Source organism: Sus scrofa, chromosome 6, assembly GCF_054392235.1.
Source record: "Sus scrofa isolate SSC_HxYL_T2T_F1_AM1 chromosome 6, Sscrofa_HxYL_maternal_Yorkshire_Landrace_v2.0, whole genome shotgun sequence".
Lineage (NCBI taxonomy): Eukaryota > Metazoa > Chordata > Mammalia > Artiodactyla > Suidae > Sus > Sus scrofa.
In genome coordinates, this window is record NC_139388.1 from 46,693,878 (window position 1) to 46,720,555 (window position 26,678).

Below are 26,678 nucleotides of genomic sequence, written 5' to 3' on the forward strand. Positions count from 1 at the left end.
AAATACTTTGTCGCTGGACCAGCGCACTTCCTTTTGTAACACATTATGGGGAACCTAGGGTTGTATTGTCACACTTTTGAATCACTAAAGTCAACCCGTGGGCTCAGGGGCCAGAGAGGACTCCAATCCCATCAATCAGGATTCAACCATTTCTCCAGGGAGCTATTGCCTTTCAGTAGGAAATGGTATTTAGGAACCACAATCTGGGTGATTAAAGTACTCAGTGTTCCTTTGCAAGGACAGAGGCAATTTTTTTTCCAAGGGAAAAAAATTCAGAGATTTATCCTGATAGTCCAAACCAGATGTAAGGCTATACTTTTTTCCTTTCTTTAGACTTGTGTCTTTTTTTCTTTATGCTTCTGAAAATCTTAATGGCTTCCACATTGTTTTCTTGTCACCCTTCCTTCCTTCCTTCCTTTGTTCTTTTTTTCTTTTTTCTGTGGCATATGGAATTTGCTGGGCTAGGGGTCGAATGGGAGCTGCGGTTGCCCACCTATGCCACAGCAAAGGTGGATCCAAGCCACGTCTGTGACCTAAGCTGCAGCTTGCATCAACACCGGATCCTTAACCCATTGAGGGAGGCCAGGGATCCACCCACATCCTCATGTATACTAGTCATGGTCTTAACCCGCTGAGCCACAATGAGAACTCCATTACATTATTTTCTTTATCCTAAGATGTGCTATAATGAACTTCAGAATTATTCTACCATTACTCCTACCACTGTTAAGATTTTTTTTTTTTGCAGTTCTTTTTAATTGCAGAGTAAAAGCTACAAGAGAGATGCATTCAAAATACTGCACTTTAATATCAGTTCTAGTAATTACGCTCTCTTTGTGGTTATGTCTTCTACGTGTTATAAAGTTTTTTTTTTTTTTTTTTTTTTTTTTTTTTGTCTTTTTAGGGCCACACCTCCAGCATATGGAGGTTCCCAGGCAAGGGATCCAATTGGAGCTGTAGCTGCTGGCCTATGTCAGAGCCACAGCAATGCGGGATCTGAGCTGCATCTGTGACTTGAACCACAGCTCATGGCAATGCTGGATCTTTAACCCATTGAGCAAGGCCAGGGATCGAACCCAAGTCCTCATAGATGCTAGTCGGGTGTGTTAACTGCTGAGCCACGATGGGAACTCCTAGAGTGAAGTTTCTTGATCTCCATTTGTTTTCAGTTTTTAAGGATTTGTTTTTTCCTTTTGATATTTGTTTATTTTAATGTTTAAAATATTATAATTTTAAGTTTTCTCTTTGATTTATTCCATTATTTCTTTTTGAGAATAAACACATGTATATATCCACATTCCTCTTCCACTACCCTTACATAAAAGGTAGAAAATGCATAAAACAGTTTGGCACTCTGCCCTTTTCCATTAATATAGTCCAGAGATAACATAGTAATCTATAAAATTACTCATCCACTTTTTTTTACTGCTGCATACCACTCTGTTTTGTGGATGTACCAAAGTCATTTAACCAATCTCCCATTTATTGACATTTGGGTGTGTTCAACTTTTTGCTAGTACAGTTAATGCTACAATAGATAACCTTGTGTATATTTTATATTTTTGTCAACTTCACTTCAGGATTGATTACCTCAAATGAGACGGCCTGGTCAAAAGGTAAATGCGTATATAATTTTGCCGGATGTTGCCAGGTTTCCCACCACAGTGGCCATACCATTTGTAGTTCACTAGCGGTGTTGGAGAAAACTATTTCCGCATAGCCTCACCCATGGTGAGTCCCCAAACTGGGATTTCTGCCCATCTGATAGGCAAGAAATGGTATCTCATTAGAATTTTGGTATGCAGTCTCCTAATAGGAACAAGACTGAGTTTGCTGAGATTGATTTGTTTCATGTTTGTGTCACTGCATTTTTTCTTTGAACTGTCTTTTTTATATCTTGTGTCCAGTTATATCTTTTGTCCATTTCAATTGTTAGTAACTTTTGTCTCACGTTTTAGGAACTCTTTAAATTAGGGACAGTAGCCTTGTTTTTGTGATATTGTTGCAAATATTTCCCCCAATAAGTTGTGTACATGTTTTCAATTTTTTTTGAACGCATAAATTTTTATTTTGGGGTTATGGTTGCCCCTTTCTAAAAAAAAAAAAACTTGATTTTGAGTTATAGGAAAGGTTTTGACCATTCTTGGATTACAAAGCAATTTATGTTTTCTTTATGTATCAGCACCATAATATTTAAATTTTAGAATCTTTGTATTTCAACATTTTTCTCATTTCTAAGATTTGCCATGGCTGTTCTAGCTAGTTCTTTAGTATGAACTTTTTAATCAACTTGTCTAACTCCAGAAAAAAAAAGTCTTTTTTCTTCATTGCCGTCACATTAAGTGTCTACATTAAAGGTCAGTGACGTCTTTGTGATGTTGAGTTTCCCTATCCAAGAACATGACATTTCTATTTAAGTTACATTTTCTGTTGTTCAGGAGAATTCTGTTTTTCCACTGAGAGGTCTAACCTCTTGTTAAATTTATAGATAGTTTTTTTTTTTTTTTTTTTTTTTTTTTTTTTGGTTGGTTGGTTGGTTGGTTTTTATCTTTTTAGGGCTGCGCCTGTGGCATATGGAGATTCCCAAGCTAGGGGTCGAATCGGAGCTGTAGCTGTCAGCCCCAGCAATGCCAGATCCAAGCCGTGTCTGCGACCTACACCACAGCTCATGGCAACGCCGAATCCTTAACCCACTGAGCGAGGTGTCAGATTTGTTTCCCCTGAGCTGCGACGGGAACTCCTTTGTTTGTTTTTTAATTTTATGGCTGAACCCATGGCTTAAAGAAGTTCTCAGGCCAGGTATTGAATCCAAGCTGTGGCTGCAACCCAAGCCACAGCTGCAGCAACACCAGATCCTTAACCCACTGTGCTGGGCCGGGGATTGAACCTTTGCTACCAGAGACAATGCTGGATCCTTAAACCACTGTGCCACAGTGGGAACTCGAGCAAGGTATTTCTTTTATTTTTTCTTTTTGGGATGAGGTGTTCCTTTTATTATCTTTTAATTAAATATAATTTTTATAAATAAGGGCTATTGATTTCAATGTGCTAATTTTATATTTTACTGTATTTTCTTAGTTTTTTTTTTTTCTTTGATCTTTCTGGGTTTTCCAGGTGTATAGTTTTATTTTCCTTGAAAGAAGAAAGTTTTAGAAACTTTCGAAAGTCTTTCTTTAGCACTTATGCTCCACATTGCTCTCTCTTTTCTAACTGCACTCACAACATGTTAAATGGCAGTAGAGGCGGAGAGAAGGCATTCTTGTCTTCCTCAGCAGAGACCTCTCCGGTATTATCAAATTGCTTTTTGCCTTAGGGCGTGTTTGTGCATGTGATCCTGCCAAGGAGGTTATAAATTCCGATTTGTGTTTTTATCCATAATGTATGTTGAATTTTATGAGGCTGTTTTTGGCATCCATGGGAGGTAACTATAGGGGTTTTCACCGTAAATATATTAATATGATGAATTAAATCCAATTCATTCTAATCTTTAGCTACCTTTGAATAGACTTGATTTAGTCATGCTGTGTTTTTAATCTAATTGGATTCTATTTGTTAATTTAAGATTTTCATATCAATATCAAAAAGTGAGATTGGTCCATGATACTCTCTCTTCCGCATTTTTGTGCTATCTTTGCAAGGCTTGATATCAGTGTTATAGCCCATAAAACCCCTTTGAAACATCAATAAAACAAGCTGTAGCTTACCTTAAAAAGAGGTGCGGGGGCAGCATAAAGATACACATAAGGAAAATGGGGGGGGGAGTTCACACTGTGGCTCTGAGCAGCTTACAAACCCAACTAGTATCCATGAGGATGCGGGTTGGATCCCTGGCCTCACTCAGTGGGTTAAGGATCCGGCATTGCCATCAGTTGTGGTGTAGGTCACAGATGTGGCTCAGATCCCGTGTTGCTGTGACTGTGGTGTAGGCTGGCAGCTGCAGCTCTGATTTGACCTATAGCCTAGGAACCTCCGTATGCCATGGGTGTGGCCTTAAAAAGCAAAAAAGCAAATGAAACAACCAAACATGGGAAATAATCCAAAATATAGGAGGTTTTCTTTTTTAAAATCAAACAATTCTGTACAACTCTTATTCAGATAAATTCAAAGACCTAGATGAAATGGACAGTTTTCTAGGAAATACATAGTTGACTAAAACCAACTTCAGCAGAACCAGAATTCATGGCCAAATTCTAAAAGTCAGAAAGAACCTTAAGTTCTTTCTTTATATTTATCAATTCCTTCTACATTCATTTGGTTTTTCTGTTGTTCTTTCTCTTGCCTTTTGAGTTGCCTATTTAATTTTTCATTTTTATTGATACAAGTAATGTAGTAGAACTTCCTTAAAGCACTGATTATAGGTATGTCTTGTTTTTCATTATTGTTATTTTTAGGATTTCGCATATTTTTCATTTCCTATTTCTTTTTGGACCAAAAAGTTTAGTTTTTAAAAGTTAATTTCCTGTAAACAGAATGTGATCTGTATCATTCCTGATTTTTTTTTTTCTGTCTTTTTGCCATTTCTTGGGCCGCTCCCGCGGCATATGGAGGTTCCCAGGCTAGGGGTTGAATCGGAGCTGTAACCACCGGCCTACGTCAGAGCCACAGCAACTCGGGATCCGAGCTGCGTCCGCAACCTACACCACTGCTCATGGCAACTCTGGATCCTTAACCCACTGAGCGAGGCCAGGGATCGAACCCACATCCTCATGGTTCCTAGTTGGATTTGTTAACCACTGAGCCATGACGGGAACTCCCCTGATTTTTTTTTTAATAAAGATTTTTTTTTAAAGATTTTCCTTTGTGGCATTAAAGATTGTCTGTGTTCAGACATGTCCCATGTGCTCTTGCAAAGGTATGTTTGTTATTTTGGGGGTTCAGAAGTGGATATGACTCTCTAAGATGTACCTTGTTACATTTTTTTAGATCTTCTGTGACTTTTACTGGTAATGTGCCTGGATCTGTCTTGGACTGAGGAAGATGTTTCAGAATCTCTTATTAGATTGGATTATTTCCCATTCGTGGTGGTTCTTTGGGATTATTTCCCATTTTTGGTTGTTTTGTTCGTTTTAAAGTCTCTTATTAGTGTGTTGCTTATTTCTCTTTGTATTTCCTACAGTTTATCCTCATAAAAGTCATTACTGTGTGGTTTGGTGAATAGGTTTTCGCAACTGTTATTTCCTTACTGTGAATTTTAGCCTGTAGCATTACTAAATGGTCTTTGCCAGTGTTTTGGGCCAAATGCATTGGGCCCGAGTGCTTGTCTGATAACAACGCCTGTTTTCTTTGCCTGGCATTTGCTTGGCATTTCTTTGCCTGTTCTCTTAATTTTTCACGGCTTTGTAAACCTGCCTAAAAGTTTTTTTCTTTTAGTGGCTGATTTAGACCCATTTAAAGTGAATACGCCAGTTAATTCATACAACTGGTAAGTCTGGTTTCCATTATTGCTGTATATTTCTATATAAAGCATCCTCTACTTTCAGTTTTCTGCCCTTAAAGAGTTATGTTCTGTGGGAAGACTCTCACCGGGGGCCCACTTCCTTCTTAAGTGGGAAAAATTATTATGTGTCATAATGAAGCCCCCATTTCTAACCAGAATTTTCAGATATAACTAAAAGATAGTAAATGCAGTGTTTTACCTGGAAGTAAACTGCTTTAAAAATGATTTCCTGGAGTTCCCATCCTGGCACAGCAGAAATGAATCTGACTAGGAACCATGAGGTTGTGGGTTCGATCTCTGGCCTCGCTCAGTGGGTTAAGGATCTGGCGTTGCCATGAATTGTGGTGTAGGTCGCAGATGTGGCTTGGATCTGGCATTGCTGTGGCTGTGGTGTAGGCCGGCAGCTATAGCTCCGATTAGACCCCTAGTCTGGGAACCTCCATATGCTGAGGGCAGGGTCCTAAAGAGGGGGAAAAAAACAAAACAAAACCCAAAGAACCCAAAACTTTTCTCACACCTGTATTAAAAATATTATATTTCATTTTGGGCAGTTATTCATTTTTCCACATAACCTATGAACTAGAAATAAGAGTATTGAGAGGTTTGTAGAATCTGTAAAGATTGGGAATTTTAAAAACTAATAAGCAAAAACCAAAAGGAACAACAATGAAAAAACCAACAAGCACTCTACTGAGAAAATGTCAGTCAGGAAGATATTCTGCTTTGTTTTGTTATTCAAGTCTTTATATAGAGGTTCTCTTTTATGACACAGCTTTGTGTGTGTGCGTGTTCGGATATATCTTTTGGTATCTGTAACACTGTATTTCTCTTCTGAGTATAACCATTACAAACATAGGTACAACACCTTTATCTCCTCTTTTTTAGATTGTCTATAATAAGCAGTAATTCAAGAAGCTAGGCATCCTCCTCCTTTCCCCCAGCATCTAATTTGAAATGTTATCCTAAGGCAGTTTCCCTGACATACTTTCCTTAACTGGCATGCTTTCACATGCTCTCTTCTCCAGTGTCTCTTATATCGCCAGCCCTTAAAGATATCAAAATAGTATGTAAATATTATCTCCTATCATTTAGTCTTAGTTCTGTAATTAAATATATTCACCTTATGCCAATGGCTTTTTGAGTCTAAAGCTCATTCTCTAGCGATTCCTTAGGAATGAAGGTCTCAAGTAGCAATATGTGCCTTGAGTTCTTTCATTGGTAACTTTATTCTTCAAGGTCTGTTTGACCGGATATAATATATTTGACTTACATTTTCTTTCCTTGAATATCCTAAATATGCTGTCCACGATCTTACGGCATGAGGGGTTGCTGATGAGAAGTCAGATGCCTATATTATTTTCTTTCCTTTACAGGCAAATTGGGGAGGAGGAGGAGAGGAAAGGGAGTACCCAAAGCACGTTTTTAAAGCTCCATAGTTTTACCAGAATCTATTTCTTTGCTGCCCATTCTAGCTCCAATGTCCCAGGTATATTGTAGGCCTTTCAGTGTGTTGGTTCTAGTCCCCCCTCCTTTTGTGGTCCCTGCTTCCACTTTCCCTTCTGCCTCAAGAAATGTTTCTTGAATCATTTGTATTTATTTATTTGCATTTTAGGGCCACACCTGTCTCATACAGAAGTCCCCAGGCTAGGGGTTGAATTGGAGCTACAACTGCCAACCTATGCCACAGCTCACGGCAACACACCAGATCCTTAACCCACTGAGCTAGGCCAGGGATTGAACCCGCACCTCATGGGGTACTAGTTGGATTCATAACCCGCTGAGCCACAAAGGGGGAACTCCTTGAATCATTTTTAGTAATTCTTAAGAATTCTGTTACTTTCATTTTCTTCTTTAAGGACTCCAATTATACATGTGTTAATCTCTTTTTTTCCCCTGTCTCCTTAATTACTTCCTCTCAAATCCTTTTTATTTCTGATTGGGAGATTTTGTGAAGATTAAAAATCTGCACTATACCGTCCTGATTCTGCCTGGTAGATGACCTGATTGAGGTGGAACTGCTTAATTCCAGCAGTCTGCCCTGTGTCTCCACTGACGTGGGCGACTTGGAGATAGTCAAGCTACAGTGCCAGAAAGACTTTTAACCAAACTTAGGAAACAGAATTCTAAAGCTAAAGGCATTATCTTGATTCTTGTTCTAGTTACTGAAGCCCTGTTGCCCCCCTTTTTCTTAATCTGCATTTGTTATCATAGGCAAAATAGCACAGAAGTTCCCACTGTGGCGCAGTAGGATTGGCGGTGTCTCTGGAGCACTGAGACACAGGTTTGATCCCTGGCCTGGGAACTCCATATTGCTGCAAGGCAGCCAAAAAAGAAAAATAGGCTAAATGACATACCTTTTTTCTTAAGCCCCTAACATAAGCAAAATGAAATACGTTCTTCTTTCTCATTGGTATATGGACCACACCAGCCATGGAGAGAGGTAGGAAAGAGCCCAAAACAGATTGCAAATGTGGGCTGCTAGTGGTTGCATGTACAGGAATGGCTCTGGGCCAGAATCAGAAGTCCCCATCAGTCTACAAAAAGTGTACACACGAGAGATCCTGGAACTGTCAGAACTGGATATCTCACTTTGGTTAGAAATAGGTCACAGATATTGATAGCTTTAATAGTGAGAGAGGAGTTCCTGTCATTGGCACAGTGGTTAATGAATCCGACTAGGAACCATGAGGTTGTGGGTTTGATCCCTGGCCTTGCTTAGTGGGTTAAGGATCCAGCATTGCTGTGAGCTGTGGTGTAGGTCACAGACGCGGCTCAGATCCTGCGTTGCTGTGGCTCTGGCATAGGCCAGTGGCTACAGCTCTGATTAGACCCCTAGCCTGGGAACCTCCCTATGCTGCGGAAGTGGCCCTAGAAAAGGCAAAAAGACAAACAAACAAAAAAAATAGAGGGCTGACTGGATCATAAACTAGGATATGAAATGAAATTCTAATCTAAAATATGGTATTCAATTCAACATAAGCAAATCAGCATCATACACCTCATTAACAAAAGAAAAGTCAAAAACCACATGATCATCTCAGTAGATGCAGAAAAAGCATTTGACAAAATCCAATATCCATTCATGGTAACAACTCTTACCAATGTGAGTATAGGGGGAACATACCTTAACATAAAGCCATTTATGACAAACCCACAGCCGATATAATACTCAATGGAGAAAAACTGAAAGCCTTCCCTCTAAAAATCTGGAACAAGACAAGAATGCCCACTCTCACCACTTTTATTCAGCATGGTGTTGGAAGTCCTAGCCACAGCAATCAGACAAAAGAAATAAAAGGTATCCAAATTGGAAGAGATGAGGTAAAATTGAAACTCTATGCAGATGACATGGTACCCTAAGGACGCCACACAAAAACTGCTCAAACTCATCAATGAATTCAGCAAAGTAGCAGGATACAAGATTAATATTCACAAATCGGTTGCATTTCTGTATACTAATAAATATTAGAAAAGGAATATGAAAATGCAGTACTTTTTAAAATCACACACAAAAAATTAAATAACTAGCAATAAACCTGACCAAGGAGGTGAAAGACTTACATGCTGAGAACTATAAAACATTAATCAAGGAAATTCTAAAGAGGATTCAAAGAAATGGAAAGATGTAAAAAAAAAAAAAAGATGTCCCATACTCCTGGGACTATAAAATAGGAGAAAAAAAAGTCTCTTCAAGTGGTGCTGGGGAAACTGGACAGCTGCATGTAAATCAGTGAAACTAGAACACACTCTTGCACCATGAACAGAAATAAACTTAAAATGACTTAAAGACTTAAACATAAGACATGATAAAACTCCTAGCAGGGAACATAAGCAAAACATTCTCTTATCTCAGCCATACAAATGTGGTCTTAGGTCAGTCTCCCAGGAAACAGAAATAAAAGCAAAAATAAACCGATGGGACCTAATCACACTTAAAAGCTTTTGAACAGCAAAGGAAACCCATTAAAAAAAAAAAAAAAGATCTACAGAATGGGAGAAAATAGTTTCAAACCATGCAAATGACAAGGGCTCAATCTCTAAAATATTGAAACAACTTATATAACTTAACAGCAAAAAATCAACAACCCCATTGAAAAATGGGCAGAAGACCTGAACTGACATTTCTCCAAAGAAGATATACAGATGGCCAACAAGGCACATTGAAAAAATGTTCTACATCATTATTAGAGAAATGCAGATCACAACTACAATGAGATATCACCTCACACCAGTCAGAATGGCCATCATTAACAAGTCAACAAATAACAAATGCTGCAGAGGGTGTGGAGAAAAGGGAACCTTCTTCACTGTTGGTGGGAATGTAAATTGGTACAACCACTGTGGAAAAGACTATGGAGGTACCTCAGAAAACTAAATATAGAACTATCATATGACCCAGCAATCCCACTCCTGGGCAAACATCCAGACCAAACTTTCATTTAAAAAGATGCATGCATCACTATGTTCATTGCAGTACTATTCACAGTAGCCAAGACATGGAAGCAACCTACAAGTCCATCAACACAGGAATGGATTAAGAAGATGTGGTACAATAGCCAAGACATGGAAACAACCAAATGTCCATCGACAGATGATTGGATTCGGAAGATGTGGTATATATACACAATGGAATACTACTCAGCCATAAAAAAGAATGACATAATGCCATTTGCAGCAACATGGATGGAACTAGAGAATCTCATCCTGAGTGAAATGAGCCAGAAAGACAAAGACAAATACCATATGATATCACTTATAACTGGAATCTAATATCTAGCACAAATGAACATCTCCTAAGAAAAAATAATGGAGAAGAGACTTGTGGCTGCCTGATGGGAGGGGGAGGGAGTGGGAGGGATCGGGAGCTTGGGCTTATCAGACACAACTTAGAATAGATTTACAAGGAGATCCTGCTGAATAGCATTGAGAACTATGTCTAGATACTCCTGTTGCAACAGAACAAAGGGTGGGGGAAAAATGTAATTGTATACATGTAAGGATAACCTGACCCCCTTGCTGTACAGTGGGGAAAAAAAAAAAAAAGATGTGGTACATATACACAATGGGATACTACTCAGTCATAAGAATAAAATAATGCCATTTGCAGCAACATGGATGGAACTAAAGATTCTCATACTAAGTAAGTCAAAAAGAAAATACCATATGATATCACTTATATCTGGAATCTAATATATGGCACAAATGAACCTATCTACAGATAGACTCATACAGAACAGATTTGTGGTTGCCAAGGGGGAGGGAGGAGGGAGTGGGATGGACTAGGATTCTGCAGTTAATAGATGCAACCTACTGCATTTGGAGTAGATAAGCAATGAGATCCTGCTATATATATAGCACAGGGAACTATCAAGTCACTTGTGATGGAACATGATGGAGGATAATGGGAGAAAAAGAATGTGTATGTATGTATGATTGGGTCACTTTGTTGCACAGCACAATTTGACAGAACATTGTAAATCAAGTATAATTTAAAAAATTAAAACATATTTAAAAGGAAAATGGTTGAAAATAGAAAGCATGCTCCTAGAATTTAAAATAGTTACCTCTGCCTAATTCATTTCAAGAAATCAAAGCCACTTGTGACATTTGGGGAACTCAACCTACCTTGATAGGCCTCTTCAGTTCTTTCCTTGTAAACCTCATAACAACTAGTCCGGAGATCGTTAGGCCATAAAACAGCCATGCAGCAAAACTGAAGTAATTGACTAGTGAGTTTATGTCACCAGGGATGATATAAATGGTTGCTATGATACCCTAGAAGAAAGAAGGAATTCTTAGGTCATTAATTAATACATGAAACCATCATCCTTATCTCTTCACAAACGATGGAAGAAGCAGTTTTTCCTGTGGATAAATACGTTGGAGAGAAAGAAACCTCCTAGGTATCCCATTACATTCAGGGTTAAACCCAACTGTGGCCATGACAGGTCTTCTCTTTGAGGTGCGACAGAAAGGACTTGGAAAATTTGCGGCTCTTTGAAGTGGTTTTAAGCAGGGGAAAAACAAAATGTGTATGTATTTTGCACCATCTACCTAATTTTGAATTTTCCTTCCAGAGTTTTCATCACGGGCAAGACCCCTACACAATAAAACTCAGCTGTCTAGGTCTGCTGTTGACTGCATTAGCTGCACCGCCCTGGACTTACAATTCCAAAGGCCCTGTAATTCTGGGCCTCTCTCCTCATCCTCAAAGGGAGTAGGGTGAAAGAAAGAGTCTGTCCCTGAGGCTACGGTGTGGATGCTCCACAGGTGCCCAAGACAGATACATATGCAACCAGGGAATCTCCCCCACGGAGAAGCTCCAATCAGAAGATATCAAAGGGCCTTGACTTCATAAGGATCTCAAGACTTCTGCATTACTGGACCACAGTGAGTAACTGTTGTCGGTAGCCAATTCATAGAATGCCTTAGTCTCCTCCCCCACAAGCTAGTAGGCTTTTGTATGGTTTGTTTTTAGGGACCCCAGAATGTACAAATGTGCATGTAGGAAGTATAGAGGATACAAGCTCAGAAGATACAGAGACATTCCATGGATAAATTCAAAACAAAGAGCAAAAGGTAGGTAATGACTTGTTTTGAATTTTTATGGCTGCTTCCCCAGCATATGGAAATTCTTGGGCCAGGGATTGAATCCAAGCTGTAGCTGCACAGCTGCAATAATGCTGGATCCTTTAACCCACTGTGCCAGGCCAGGGGTTGAACCCATGCCTCTTCAGCAACCCAAACCACTGCAGTTGGATTTTTTTTTTTTTTTTTTTTGGTCTTTTTGTCTTTTTGCCATTTCTTGGGCAGCTCCCACGGCATAGGGAGGTTCCCAGGCTAGGGGTCTAATCGGAGCTGTAGCCACCGGCCTATGCCAGAGCCACAGCAACGCAGGAATCCAAGCCGAGTCTGCCACCTACACCACAGCTCACGGCAACGCTGGATCCTTAACCCACTGAGCAAAGCTAGGGATCAAACCCCAAACTCATGGCTCCTAGTTGGATTTGTTAACCACCGCACCATGACGGGAACTCCTGCAGTTGGATTCTTAACCCACTGTACCACAGCAGGAGTTCTGGGTTGTTCCCAACTTTTAAATATACCTACATATATACCTGAGGACTGGGAGAAGCTGGGTCATTTGAAAAATCACGGAGCTTAGTGATCAGATTTAAGGTACTTCATCATACAAACCGAGGGACCTTATGCCTCGAGGGGGTGTTTTCCTGGCGGAATTCACACTTACGTGAAAGATGATGGCAGGGGCTGGAGTGAGGCGCTTGACGCTGATGTAGGAGAGCACCTTGAGCATGTGGCCTTCCCGGCCCGCCACATAAACAAGTCTGAAAAGGCAACAATACGGAAGTCAGTCACCTGACCGATGCCAACAACAAGACGTGTCTTGCACATCCTAAATCCAAATTCTGTATTAAAAAAAAAAGTTAGAAAAATTAAGGGTGAGTCAGTGGATGCAAACAAGTCGCCTAGCTCCACCATAACCTCCCCGCAAAAACTATTGATTATTCAAGCAGCTAAAAGGAACTGTTCAAAATGGTTTAAAAAGGAGTTCCTGTCGTGGCTCAGTGGTTAACGAATCCGACTAGGAACCATGAGGTTGCAGGTTTGGTCCCTGGCCTTGCTCAGTGGGTTAAAGATCCGGCGTTGCCATGAGCTGTGGTATAGGTTGCAGACTCGGCTCGGATCCCGTGTTGCTGTGGCTCTGGCGTAGGCCGGTGGCACAGCTCCGATTCGACCCCTAGCCTGGGAACCTCCATATGCCGCAGGAGCAGCCCTAGAAAAGGCAAAAAGATGAAAAAAAAAAAAATGTAGACATGAAATCAAGAGAAGAAACAGATGCTCAAATATATTGAATGGGATAAGATAAATTCAAAGAAGAGCAGAGAGCATTTACATAATGAAGCACTGAGCCTTCAAATTGAACCTAGTTCTAGAAAAAAACGTACCCAGACAAACAGTATAGTGGGAGGGAAAAAAATGTTAAGCTACTGAATTTGAAAGATTAACTATAAAATTAAGGCAATTAGAATAGTAGCCATCTCATGATAACACTTTCAAAGGGAAGAGGAAAATTGATTTTCATATTAAAATTCTGCATAGCTAAACTATCATTCAAGACAACTGGCAAAATATATTTTTAGAGAAACAATAACTACAAGACACTGTTCTTTAGTCCTCATTGGAAACTATTAAAAAGTCTACTCCAACAAAAGAGGACACTGAACTAAGGAACTGATTGGAGAAGCACTGTTAAGGAAATAGCAGTAAATCATGTTTAATATTTATGTAAGTATTGAATTTTTTCTGTTAAGATAGACTTTTTTTGGAGGGTTGGTTGGGTTTGTAAGCAAGGTGTAGTTGATATACTAGATAATATGAAAGTGAGAGCCCTTGCAAGAGAGGGAAGAAAACTGAGATGCTGATAAATTCTACTAGGTATTCATATTAAATTTTAAAGGTAGTTGCTAAAAGAATATAAATATAACTTCCATCCACATCAGAAATAAAAAAAGGAATAAAGGAAATCCAAGAGTTGGTAAGTCAGGATAAGATTTTTAAAGCCAAGAAAACACAAAAGAATATGTTAGAAATTAGCTGTAGCAGTAATCACATCAAATGTGATCAGATTCCCATTGCTCAGCTGGAAACTCCTGGGTTGGGTTTATTGAAAGAGCCAAAAAAAAAAAAAAAAAAGAAAAGAAAAGAAAAAAAGAGTTCCCGTTGTGGCACAAGGGAAACAAATCTGACTAGGAACCATGAGATTGCGGGTTTGATCCCTGGCCTTGCTCAGTGGGTTAAGGATCCGGCGTTGCCGTGAGCTGTGGTGTAGGTCACAGATATGGCTCAGATCTGCTGTTGCTGTGGCTGTGGTGTAAGCCGGTAGCTATAGCTCCGATTAGACCCCTAGCCTGGGTACCTCCATATGCCGCAGATGCAGCCCTAAAAATAAAAGATTAAAAAAAAGAGACAAAAGCCAGAGTTCATGACACTGAGAAGTAGAAGATAAAAGGTATGGAACACGTTGCCAAAAGTAGCATCCTGAAAGACATGCTTTAGCAATATCATTATCAGACAAAATAGAATTTAAGGCATAAAGAGCGAGAGTTCCTGAAAAATGGAGTAAGTCCACCAAGGATTAAAAACAAAAGCAAAAACATCCAGGAGCATTTGCAAATACACAGTAAAGGCAGAAAATCAACCACATGTAAAGCTAGTAGGAAGGTTAAAAGACAAAGTAGTAAAATCATCTATAGCCACAATAAGCAGTTAAGGAACACACAAAACAATTAGCTGAAAAACAGGTCAAAATAGTAATTGTGAGGGGAGGAGAGTAAAAATGCAAGGTTGTTAAAATGCATTTGAAATTAAGAGATCAACTTAAAACAATAATATGCATATAGATTGCTACATTATAAACCTCATATAACTACAAGCCAAAAATCTATAATAGATACACAAAAAAGAAAATGTAAACATAAAACTAGTCATAAACCACGAGAACAAAAGAAGACCTATAAATCAACCAAAACAAATAACAAAATGACAATAAGAAATACATTTAAATAATTAAATGAACTAAATGCTCTAATCAAAAGACAGTGACTGGACACAAATACTAATATATATATATACGCATATTAGATCTTTAGATTTGAAATGAGTCTTGTATTATATCTCTACAAGAGACTCACTTCAAATCTGAAGACATACACAGAGTGAAAGTGAAAGGGTGGAAAAAGATATTTATGCAAATGGAAATCAAAAGAAATCCCGGGAGTTCCCATCATGATGCAGCAGAAACAAATCCGACTAGGAACCATGAGGTTGCAGGTTTGATCCCTGGCTTCAGTTAAGGGTCTGGCATTGCCGTGAGCTGTGGTGTAGGTCACAGACACAGCTCAGATCTGGCATTGCTGTGGCTGTGATGTAGGCCGGCAGCTGCAGCTCCAATTAGACCCCTAGCCTGGGAACCTCCTATGCCACGGGTGCAGCCCTAAAAAGGACAAAAAAACAATAAAAAAGAAATCCTGCAAGTAATACTTATATTAGCTAAAATAGACTAAAATAAAGACTGTTGTGAGAGACAAGGACATTACATAATGATCAAGGGATTAGTCCAAGAAAAGGTTAACAATTGTAAATGTATATGCATTCAACATTGGACCTAAATACATAAAACAAATATATAAAGCATATTTAACAGACATGGGGGGATTAAACAGTAACACAGTAGTAATAGGGGACTTTAACAACAACATTAATGGACAGATCAGACAGAAAATCTTTTTTTTTTTTTTTTTTTTTTGTCTTTTTGCCTTTTCTAGGGCAGCTTTACACAGCATATGGAGGTTCCCAGGCTAGGGGTCTAATCAGAGCTATAGCCATCAGCCTATGCCAGAGCCACAGCAACACGGCATCTGAGCCGCATCTACCACCACAACTCATGGCAACACCAGATCCTTAACCCACTGAGCAAGGCCAGGGATCGAACCTGCAACCTCATGGTTCCTAGTTGGATTTGTTAATCACTGTGCTGCGATGGGAACTCCCAGACAGAAAATCAATAAGAATGGCCTTTAATGATACATGAGACTGGATGTATTTAACATATACATACATACATACATACATATATACATACATACATACATATACATACATACATACATACATACATATATATATATATATATATATATATATATAATTTCATCCAGAAGCAACAGAAGACACATTCTTTTTAAGTGCACGTGGAACATTTTCCAGAATAGATCACATTCTGGGCCACAAACCAAGCCCTGGTAAGTTTAAGAATATTGAAATCACAACAAGCACTTTTTCTGACTACAATGCTGTGAGATAAATCAATTATAGGAGAAAAACTTCAAAAAACCCAAAAATGTGGAGACTAAACAAGATGGTACTAAACAACCAAAGATCACTGAAGAAATCAAATGAAATTTAAAAATATCTGGAGACAAATGAAAATGAAAACACAATTAGGTAAAATTTATGAGATGGTGAGTTCCCATTGTGGCTCAGTGGAAACAAATCTAATATCCATGAGGATGCAATCCCTGGCCTCGCTCATTGCATTAGGATCCAGCACTGCTGTGAGCTGTGGTGTAGGTCACAGACGTGGCTCAGATCTGGCATTGCTGTGGCTATAGTTTAGGCCAGTTCCAGTTTGATGCCTAGCCTAGGAACTTCCATATGCCACAGGTGTGGCCCTAAAAAGACAAAAAATAATTAATGGGATGTAGCAAAAACAATTCTAAGAAATATATAGTGACATAGCTTATCTCAGGAAACAACTTTACACCTAAAGGGCTTAGAAAAAAAACAAAATCCGAAGTTAGTAGAAGGAAAGAATAAAAATTAGAGCAGAAATAAATGAAACAGAGACTAAACCCAAAACAAAAAAAAGATCAATGAAATTCTTTGAAAAGATAAAATCAATAAGCCTTTAGTCAGACTCATTAAGGAGAAATGAGGGCCCAAAGCAATATAATTAGAATTGAGAAATGAAAAGCTACAACTTATACCACAGAAATACAAGGATCATGAACAACTCTGAACTCATTATGCCAATGAAATGGACAACCTAGTAGAGAGAGGCAAATTCCTAGAAATGTACATCTCTCAAAACTGAACCAGGAAGAAATAGAAAATATGAATATACAAACTACCAGTAATGAATCAGCAATTTAAAAACTCACAACAACAATAAAAAATAAATTTAAAAATAAAATTTAAAACAAAAATCCAGGAGCAGTTAGCTTCACAGGTGAAGTCTACCATTGAGAGAAGAGTCTACAATTATCCTTCTTAAACTATTCCAAAAAAATTGCAGGGGAATGCTTCCAAACTCATTCTGTGAAGCCAGCCTCACCCTGATACCAAAATCAGAGCTACCACACACGATAAAGAAAATTATAGGCCAATATCATTAATGAACATAGATGCAAAAGTCAACAAAATATTGGCAAAGTGAATCCAATAATACATTAAGATCATATACCATGATAAAGTGGATTTACCACAGGGATGCAAGGATGGTTCAGTATCTACTTACCAATGTGATACATCACATTAACAGACTGAAGAATAAAAACCATATGTATGATCTCAATAAATGGAGAGTTTTTGACAAAATTCAACATCCACTTATGATAAAAACTCTCCAGATGGTGAGTGAGAATAGAGGGAACATACTTCAACATAATAAAGGCCGTATATGATCAGTCCCCAGCTGATGTCATACTCAGTGGTCAAAAGCTAAAGATCCAGCATTGTCACTGCAGTGGCTCAGGTCATTGCTGTGATGCAGGTTCAATTCCTGGCCCAAGAGTTTCCACAAGCCATGGGTGCAGCCAAAAAAGTGGCGGGGGGTGGGAGGGCTTTGAAATTCCTAGCAATAGCAATCAGACAAAAGAAATAAAACCCAATTTGGAAATATAGAAGTAAAACTGTCACTGTAGTCAACAGGATACTATACCAGAAAATCATAAATACACTACAAAAAAAGCTACTAGAGCTCGTCAATGAATTTGGTAAGCTGTAAGACATAATATACAGAAATCTGTTGCATTTCTATACATTAACAAAAAATTATCAAAAAAATTAAGGAAACAATTTACAATCACATTAATAAAAAGTACCTAGGAGTGCCCTTTACCCAAGGAGGTAAAAGACTTGTACCCAGAAAACTGTAAGACATAGATGAGAGAATTGAAGATGACGTGAACAGATGAAAAAATAAACCAGTGTTCATGGATGGAAAGAATCAATATTTTTAAAATGAGCTTACTACGCAAGGCAATCTACAGAGTCAATGCAATCCCTATCAAAATACCAAGGATGTTTTTCACAGGACTAGAATAAGTCATTTTTTTTCTGGTGTTCCTGTGGTGGCGCAGCAGAAACAAATCTGACTAGGAACCATGAGGTTGCAGGTTCTATCCCTGGCCTCACTAAGTGGGTTAAGGATCCAGTGTTGCCATGAGCTGTGGTGTAGGTCACAGACACAGCTTGGATCTGGCGTTGCTGTGGCTGTGGCGTAGGCCAGCAGCTGTAGCTCCAATTTGACCCTTAGCCTGGGAACCTCCATGTGCTGTCGGGTGAAGCCCTAAAAAGCAAAAAATAAAAATCAAAAAATATTTCCTTTTCTTGGCCACACCCACGGCATGTGGAAGTTCCCAGGCCAGGAATTGAATCTGAGCCATATCTGCAACCTATGCCACCATTGCAGCAATGCTTAGCTCCTTAACTCACTGTGCCAGCCAGGGATTGAACCAACAACCCTACAGAGATAAGCCAGATCATTAACCCATTGTGCCACAGCAGGAATGCCTAGAATAATTTTAAAATTTGTATGGAAATACAGAAGACACCAAATAGCCAAAACAATCTTGAGAAAGAAGAACAGAGCTGGAGTGCTCACTTTGGCAGCACATATACTAAAAAAAAAAAAAAAAAAAAATTGGAATGATACAGAGAAGATTAGCATGGCCCCTGCGCTAGGATGACATGCAAATTAGTGAAGTGTTCCCGTCGTGGCCCAGTGGTTAACGAATCTGACTAGGAACCATGAGGTTGTGGGTTTGGTCCTTGGCCTTGCTCAGTGGGTTAAGGATCCGGCATTGCCATGAGCTGTGGTGTAGGTCACAGATGTGGCTCGGGTCCTGAGTTGCTGCAGCTGTGGCGTAGGCCAGTGGCTACAGCTCCGATTAGACCCCTAGCCTGGGAACCTCCATATGCCATGGGAGTGGCCCTAGAAAAGGCAAAAAGACCAAAAAAAAAAAAAAAAAGAAAGAAAAAGAAAGAACAGAGCTGGAGATATCACACTCCCTGACCTCAGACTATACTGCAAAGCTACAGTCATCAAAATACTATGGTATCGGAACAAAAACAGGCATATAGATCAGTGGAACAGAAAAGAGAGTCCAGAAATACATCCACATACTTATGATCAATCTACAACAAAGGAAGTAAGAATATACAATGGAGAAAAGTTAGTGTCTTCAAGAAATGGTGCTGAGAAAACTGGACAGCTACATGCAAAAGAATGAAATTGGGACATACCATGTACAAAAAATAAACTCAAAATGGATTGAAGACATAAGACCAGAAACCATGAAGCTCCTAGCAGAAAACATAGAACACTCTGACATAAATCCCAACAATATTCTTTTGGATCTCCTCAGGCAAAGGAAACAAAAGCCAAAAAAAACCAAAAAGGAATCTAATTATGTGTAAAAGCTTTTGCACAGCAAAGAAAACCACTGACAAAGAGACAACCCATTGAAATGGGAGAAAATATTTACAAATGATATTACCCCCCCAATAAGGGGTTAATATCCAAACTATACAAATAGCTCATACAACTCAACATTAAAAAAAAAAAATTCTGATTAAAAAATCAGCAGAAGGAGTTCCCGTCGTGGTGCAGTGGTTAACGAATCTGACTAGGAACCATGAGGTTGCGGGTTCAACCCCTGGCCTTGCTCAGCAGGTTAAGGATCTGGCATTGCCATGAGCTGTGGTGTAGGTCACAGACGGGGCTCGGATCCTGTATTGCTGTGGCTCTGGTGTAGGCCAGCATCTACAGCTCCGATTAGACCCCTAGCCTGGGAACCTCCATATGCCATGGGAAGCAGCCCTAGAAAAGGCAAAAAGATAAAAAAAAAAAAATCAGCAGAAGAACTGAACAGATATTTTTCCAAAAAAGACATGCGAATGGCTAACAGGCATAGGGAAAGTGGCTCAACATCTCTAATCAAGGAAATGCAAATCAAAACCACAATGATATCACCTCACACCTGTGAGAATGGTTTCATCAAAAAGCCACAAATAAATGTTGGCAAGGATGTGAGAAAAGGGAACCCTTGAACACTATTGGTGGGAATGTAAATTGGTGCAGCCACTATGAAAACATAATGAAGTTTCCTCAGAAAATTAAAAATAGAACCACCATATGATCCGTATGATTCTTTATATATCTAAAGAAAACAAAAACATTTGAATTGAAAAGATACATGGAGTACCTGTCATGGCTCAGTGGAAACGAATCCAACTAGGAACCTTGAGGTTGCGGGTTCGACCCCTGGCCTTGATCAGTGGCAGTGGGTTAAGGATCTGGCGTTGCTGTGTCAGTGGCATAGGCTGGCAGCTACAGCTCCAATTGGACCCCTAGCCTGGGAACCTCCATATGCCTTGGGTGTGGCCCTGAAAAGCAAAAAAGAAAAGATACATGCACCTCAGTGTTCATAGCAGCATGATTTACAGTAGCCAAGATATGGAAGCAACCTAAGTGTCCATCAGTAGATGAATGGATAAAGAAGGTGTGTTGTACACACACACACACACACACACACACAAACACACACACAATGGAATACTATTCAGCCTTAAAAAAGTGAAATTTTAGTATTTGCCACAACATGGATGTACATGGAAGGTAGGTATTATGCTTAGTGAAATAAATCATATAGAGGAAGACAGATACTGTACATTGTCACATGTGGAATCTAAAAGTAAACTAGTGAATATAACAAAAAAGAAAAAGACAAATATAGAGAACAAACTAGAGGCTACCAGTGGGAGGGGGAGGGGGAGGGGCAACATAGGCACAGGGCAATTAAGAGGCTCAAACTATGTATAACATAAACTACAAGGATATATTATACAGCACAGGGAATACAGGCAGTATTTTATAATAACTATAAATGGCATATAGCTCTTAAAAATTGTGAATCACTATGTTGTGTGCCTGAAACTTACAGAATATTGTAAATCAACTGGCTCCTCAATGACAATTTTTTAAAAACAGGAGCCTTTGAAATGTAGGAGGCAAAATCTGAAAAATCCACTGTGAGAGCATAAGATTTGAACAGTCAAGGTACAAGCTTAATGATAACATAAGCTAGGAGTTAATAGAAAATGCTATTTTCCAGACCATGAGAGGCATTTATAAAAACGTCAGTAAGCCACAAGGGAAGTCTTAAAACTCCCAAAGAAGTAAGATCATGTGCTCTGAGTACAATACAGTAACATCAGAAGTCAGAAATACAAAGGCCAAACAGACCTGTTTTTTAAAGCTACATATTTAAACTTTGAAAAGACATAACATGGTATTGATTCCCAGAACAAATCAGTGAAACTGGATGGAAAGAAACTGCTAGATGGAGGGGAGGCTTAGTTAGACTCAAGACGATGCTCTGAATTTTGAAAATTGAATTTTGAAAATTCCATCAGTGCTCCACAAACCAGTGTCCACATTCCAGGCATTCAAAATGCAAAGCAGGACTTTTGGAGCTGGGCACAGTGGCTCTAAGTGCATCTGGGATGCTAAACAGATAAGTCTGACGTGGGAGCACCCGTGCTACCAGATTTTACCTTACTGCAGCTGTAATCAGTATGATAACAGCACAGAAAAAGGCCTATCAGCGAGACTAAGTGAACCAGGTTCACTGGAATGGTAATTGTGGCATTTCAAACCAGGGGAAAGGGGAGATTATTCTGTAAATAAAACTGGGACAATAGGTAAAGGTTTGAGGGGAAAAAATGAGATTTATGCCTCATGTCAAAATGCTTTCTAGATTGATCAAAGAGCTAAAATAAAATGCTAGAAGAGAACATAAATGGTTTTTTTTGTTTGTTTTGGTGATGCCTGCAGTATTCAGAAGTTCCCCGGCCAGGGTTGAACCCAAGCTGGAGCTATAACCAGAGCCACGGCAGTGACAATACTAGATCCTTAACCCGGTGAGCCACGTGGGAACTCCTAGGTGGGTATTCCTGAAAGGAGAGAGGAAGGTTTGTCTATGTGAGATAGAAAACTCAGAAACCAGTAGGCAAGAATCTTAGATCGGACCCCATAAAGATGATATCCGACATGATTCAGCATAGCACAGTCTCCAAGCCCCACCATACATAACCATACAAAATGAACCCAGAAGGAATCATAAACCTAAATATAAGAGCTAAGCTTAATAAAATTCTAGGATAGAAGAGAAAAATCATTGTATCTTACATTGGGCAAAGTTCTCAGATACGACAATGAAGGCATGACCCATTAAAACAAACAAACCAAAAAAAGGATCAACTGGACTTTGCCAAAGTTAAAAAACTGGTGTTTCAAAACACCATTAAAAAGTGAGAAGAGGCATTCCCGTTGTGGTTCAGTGGAAAGGAATCTGACTAGCATCCGTGAGGATTCGGGTTTGATCCCTGGCCTTGTTCAGTGGGTTAAGTATCCAGTGTTGCTGTGAGCTGTGGTGTACGTTGCAGACACGGTTCGGATCTGGCATTGCCATGGCTGTGGTGTGGGCCAATGACTGCAGCTCCGATTTCAACCCCTAGCCTGGGAATCTCCATATGCTGCGGATGCAGCCCTAAAAGGACTTTAAAAAGAAAGTGAGAAGACAAGCTCAGACTGGGAGAAAATATGTGAAAACCAGACACCTGATAAAGGATTTGTATCCATTATATATGAAGAACTTGCACAGCTCAAAAATAAGACGGGTTTTTTAAACATATACACATGCGTGTTAATCTTTATTTCATTATTTTCACTGTTCATGTGATTTTTTTGAAGCCCAATTTTTTTAATGGACAGAAGATTTGAATAGATATTCCACCAGAGGATATATGAATGGCTAATAAGCACATGAAAAGATGCTCAGGATCATTAGTCATTAGGGAAAGGCAAATTAAAACCACAGTGACATACTAATATCCAACAGAATGACTTTAATTTAAAAGATAATACCAGAGTTCCCGTCGTGGCACAGTGGTTAACGAATCCAACTAGGAACCATGAGGTTGTGGGTTCGGTCCCTGCCCTTGCTCAGTGGGTTAGGGATCTGGCGTTGCCGTGAGCTGTGGTATGGGTTGCAGACGCGGCTCGGATCCCGCGTTGCTGTGGCTCTGGCGTAGGCCAGTGGGAACCTAGCCTGGGAACCTCCATATGCCGCGGGAGCGGCCCAAAGAAATAGCAAAAAGACAAAAAAAAAAAAAAAAAAAAGATAACAGCAAGCATTGATGAAGATATGGAGAAATTGGAACTCTCATGCATTGTTTACAGAAATTAAAATAGAGCAACCACTTAGAAAACAGTTAAGCAGTTTCCTTAAAAGTCAGTCACAAAGTCGTGGAGTTCCCTTGTGACATAGTGGGTTAAGGATCCAGTGTTGACCCTGCAGTGGCTCAGGTTCAGTCCCTGGCCTGGAAAATTCCATATGCTGTGGTCATGGCAAAAAAAATTAAAAAAAAATTTTTTAAGTCAATCACAAAATTACCATATGACCCAGCAACTCTATTCCTAGGACTCTGCCAGAGAGAAATGAAAACATACATCCACACAAAGACGTACATGAATGCTCACAGCAGCGTTATTCACAATAGTCCAGACTGGAAACAATCCAAATGTCCAAATGTCCATCAGCTGGTAAATGGGTAAGTGGAATATACATCTATAAAGTGGAATACTATTCAGCAATTAAAATGAATGGACGTCGTGGCTCAGTGTTAATGAATCTGACTAGGAACCATGACATTGCGGGTTTGATCCCTGGCCTCGCTCACTGGGTTAAGGATCTGGCATTGCTGTGAGCTGTGGTGTAGGTCGCAGATGTGGCTCAGATCCCGTGTTGCTGTGGCTCTGGTGTAGGCCAGTGGCTACAGCTCCAATTAGACCCCTAGCCTGAGAACCTCCATATGCTGTAGGAGCAGCCCTAGAAAAGGCAAAAAGACGAAAATTTAAAAAAATTAAAATGAATGGACTGATACCTGCTAAAACATTAATGAACCTCAAAAATAATATGCTTAGTGAAAGAAGCCAGATGCAAATGACATACTGTATCATTCCACTTAGAGGAAATGTCTAGAAAAGGAAAAGTCACAGACACAGAAGCAGATCAGTGTTTGCCTAGAGCTGGAGTTGGGAGGGGGATAATTAGGCAGGAGGGAACTTTTTGAAATGATGGAAATGTCCTAGAATCAGATTGGGATTTATGTAGCTTTGTAAATTGAGTAAAATCACTAAATCGTAGAATTACAAAGTGAGTTTTATGGTATTTATACCTCAGTAGAGCTGTTTAAATACCAAATGATCAGAAACTGGACATTTTTACACTTTTGAAAATACCATTGACAACAGCATGAAAAAAATGAGATATTTCAGGGTAAATCTGACAAAATATGTGCAAGAACTGTATACTGAACATTACTACTAAAAAATGGGAGGGGTGTTTTTTTTAAGGGCTGCACCCTTGGCATATGGAAGTTCTAATCAGAGCTGTAGATGCCGGTCTACACTGTGCCCTTGGCAACACTGGATCTGAGCTGCTTCTGCGACCTATGCCACAGCTCACGGCAATGCCAGATCCTTAATCCACTGAGCACATCCTCATGGACACTAGTCAGGTTCTTTACTACTGAGCCACAGTGGGAACTCCCCCCACCTGGCAATTTTTTTAATTGAAGAAGACATAACAGGAAGACAGCCCATGCCTGCAGATTGGAAAAATCCATACTTTGAAGATGGCGGGTCCTCTCCCAATTGATCTACAGATTCTCTGTGGTTCTGACCAAAACCCCTGAAGGCTTTTTTTGTAGAAATTGACAAGCTGATTCCAAAATTCAGATAGAGGAGCAAAGAATCTAGAACAGCCAAAACACTTTTGAAAAAGTGAAAGGTGCAGAGATAAGGAATGATTCTGTAGTACATAGTTTTTTTTTTTTTTTTTTTTTTGAGTATATACATGTTTTAACTTTTGACAATTTCACTCTCAGAACTATTGTCCATGGAGTTCCCGTCGTGGCGCAGTGGTTAACGAATCCGACTAGGAACCATGAGGTTGCAGGTTCGGTCCCTGCCCTTGCTTACTGGGTTAACGATCCGGCGTTGCCGTGAGCTGTGGTGTAGGTTGCAGACGCGGCTAGGATCCCGCGTTGCTGTGGCTCTGGTGTAGGCCGGTGGCTACAGCTCCGATTCAACCCCTAGCCTGGGAACCTCCATATGCCGCGGGAGAGGCCCAAGAAATAGCAACAACAACAACAAAAAAGACAAAAAAAAAAAAAAAAAAAAAAAACAACTATTGTCCACTCTCGGAACACTGGACACCTGGGCAAAAACGTGCTCACAAATGTTCCCTACTGCACTGTTGAGGCAAACTGCCCCTACCCAGCCCAGGAGTTGGAATGATGTGAAATTATTCTATATCATGAGGTGGCAGGCTGGCAGGGGCTGGCAAACTCTAGCAGTTTATGTAAATAAAGTTTTAATGGAAGGTAACCGCGCCTGCCGGCTTTCCTACCGCAAAGGTAGAGCTCAACAGATTTGCAAGGCCTGCAAGCCCAAAACTTCACTCTCTGCACTTTAGGGACCGTGTGCGAATCCTGCTCTAGGCTGTGTATCTATTTACCTGAGAGGGTCAAGAAAGCTCATTTGGCGAAAGTTCCCGCGTGTGCGTAAACCTCTTTCACCCGGGTCTCCAAATCCCACCTTGAGCTGGGGCAGGCTGTCCCCGCTTGCTGGGGACCTCGGTCGAGCCCTGAGCCACGTGCCGCGCCGCACGCTTTCGGCGCGAGCCCCAGGCGCGCTCTCCGGGCACGCTCCGCCCCAGGATGGGAGGCGGGCCCTACCTGCCTGCCGTGAAGCACGACCCGTTGGCGGCGCCGATGGTCGAGAAGGCCACGAAGAGTGGAACGACCCACGAGGCGGGATAGAGGACGCGGTCACCAAATGTCTGCAAGACAGATGAGCGAGACCTGAGGCGGTGCACCCCATGAGCCACAGGTCACCCACCCCCGCAAGCTGTCGCGCCCTCCCAGCGCCAGCCACCCAGCTCCCAACAGTGGAGCGCCAGTCCGGAGGAAACGGCAATCTCGCCTCTGCCAATGGTGCCCTGGTGATGGAAGCCGCTTCTCTACTGCTCCCAGGCATAATTCTCAGTGTTTCAGCATCCTCGGATGCCCGCACCTCTTTCTCACTTAGAACGACCTAGTCTTCCTCTCACCTGAGCCACCCCTTTGCTGGACAGTGATGTCATCACCAAGCCTGCATCTCTCCACGCTCCCTGTCCCTGTCACCTCATTGCTTGTTGCTAGCTTCATTTCCTGTCCGGCCCCAACTCTGCAGGCCTCCTCCAGCAGGTGGATCCCACCCACCTTTCCCACTGCCCCTCACATCCCGCCCCCTCGGCCACGCTTCCCTCCT

The 26,678-nt window shown here is 40.3% G+C and overlaps 1 protein-coding gene and 1 non-coding gene across 4 annotated transcripts in view; one reads left to right on the forward strand and one right to left on the reverse strand.

Annotated features, from left to right (window-relative positions):
- The window catches only part of SLC7A9 (solute carrier family 7 member 9), a 37,161-nt gene that overhangs the window by 3,592 nt on the left and 6,891 nt on the right, over positions 1 to 26,678 (reverse strand). For all 3 annotated transcript variants that reach the window (XR_014804728.1, XM_021093176.2, NM_001110171.1), the window contains 3 exon segments: positions 26,105 to 26,208; positions 12,687 to 12,783; positions 11,063 to 11,212 (listed from right to left, as the gene is read on the reverse strand). Coding sequence is in view for 2 of the 3 variants with exons in the window: in XM_021093176.2 (XP_020948835.1) it covers positions 11,063 to 11,212; positions 12,687 to 12,783; positions 26,105 to 26,208 (351 nt within the window). In the remaining variant the exon portion in view is untranslated.
- Positions 18,914 to 19,018, forward strand: LOC146402320 (U6 spliceosomal RNA). The gene has a single exon (XR_014808672.1). It is a non-coding gene; the product is annotated as a U6 spliceosomal RNA (small nuclear RNA).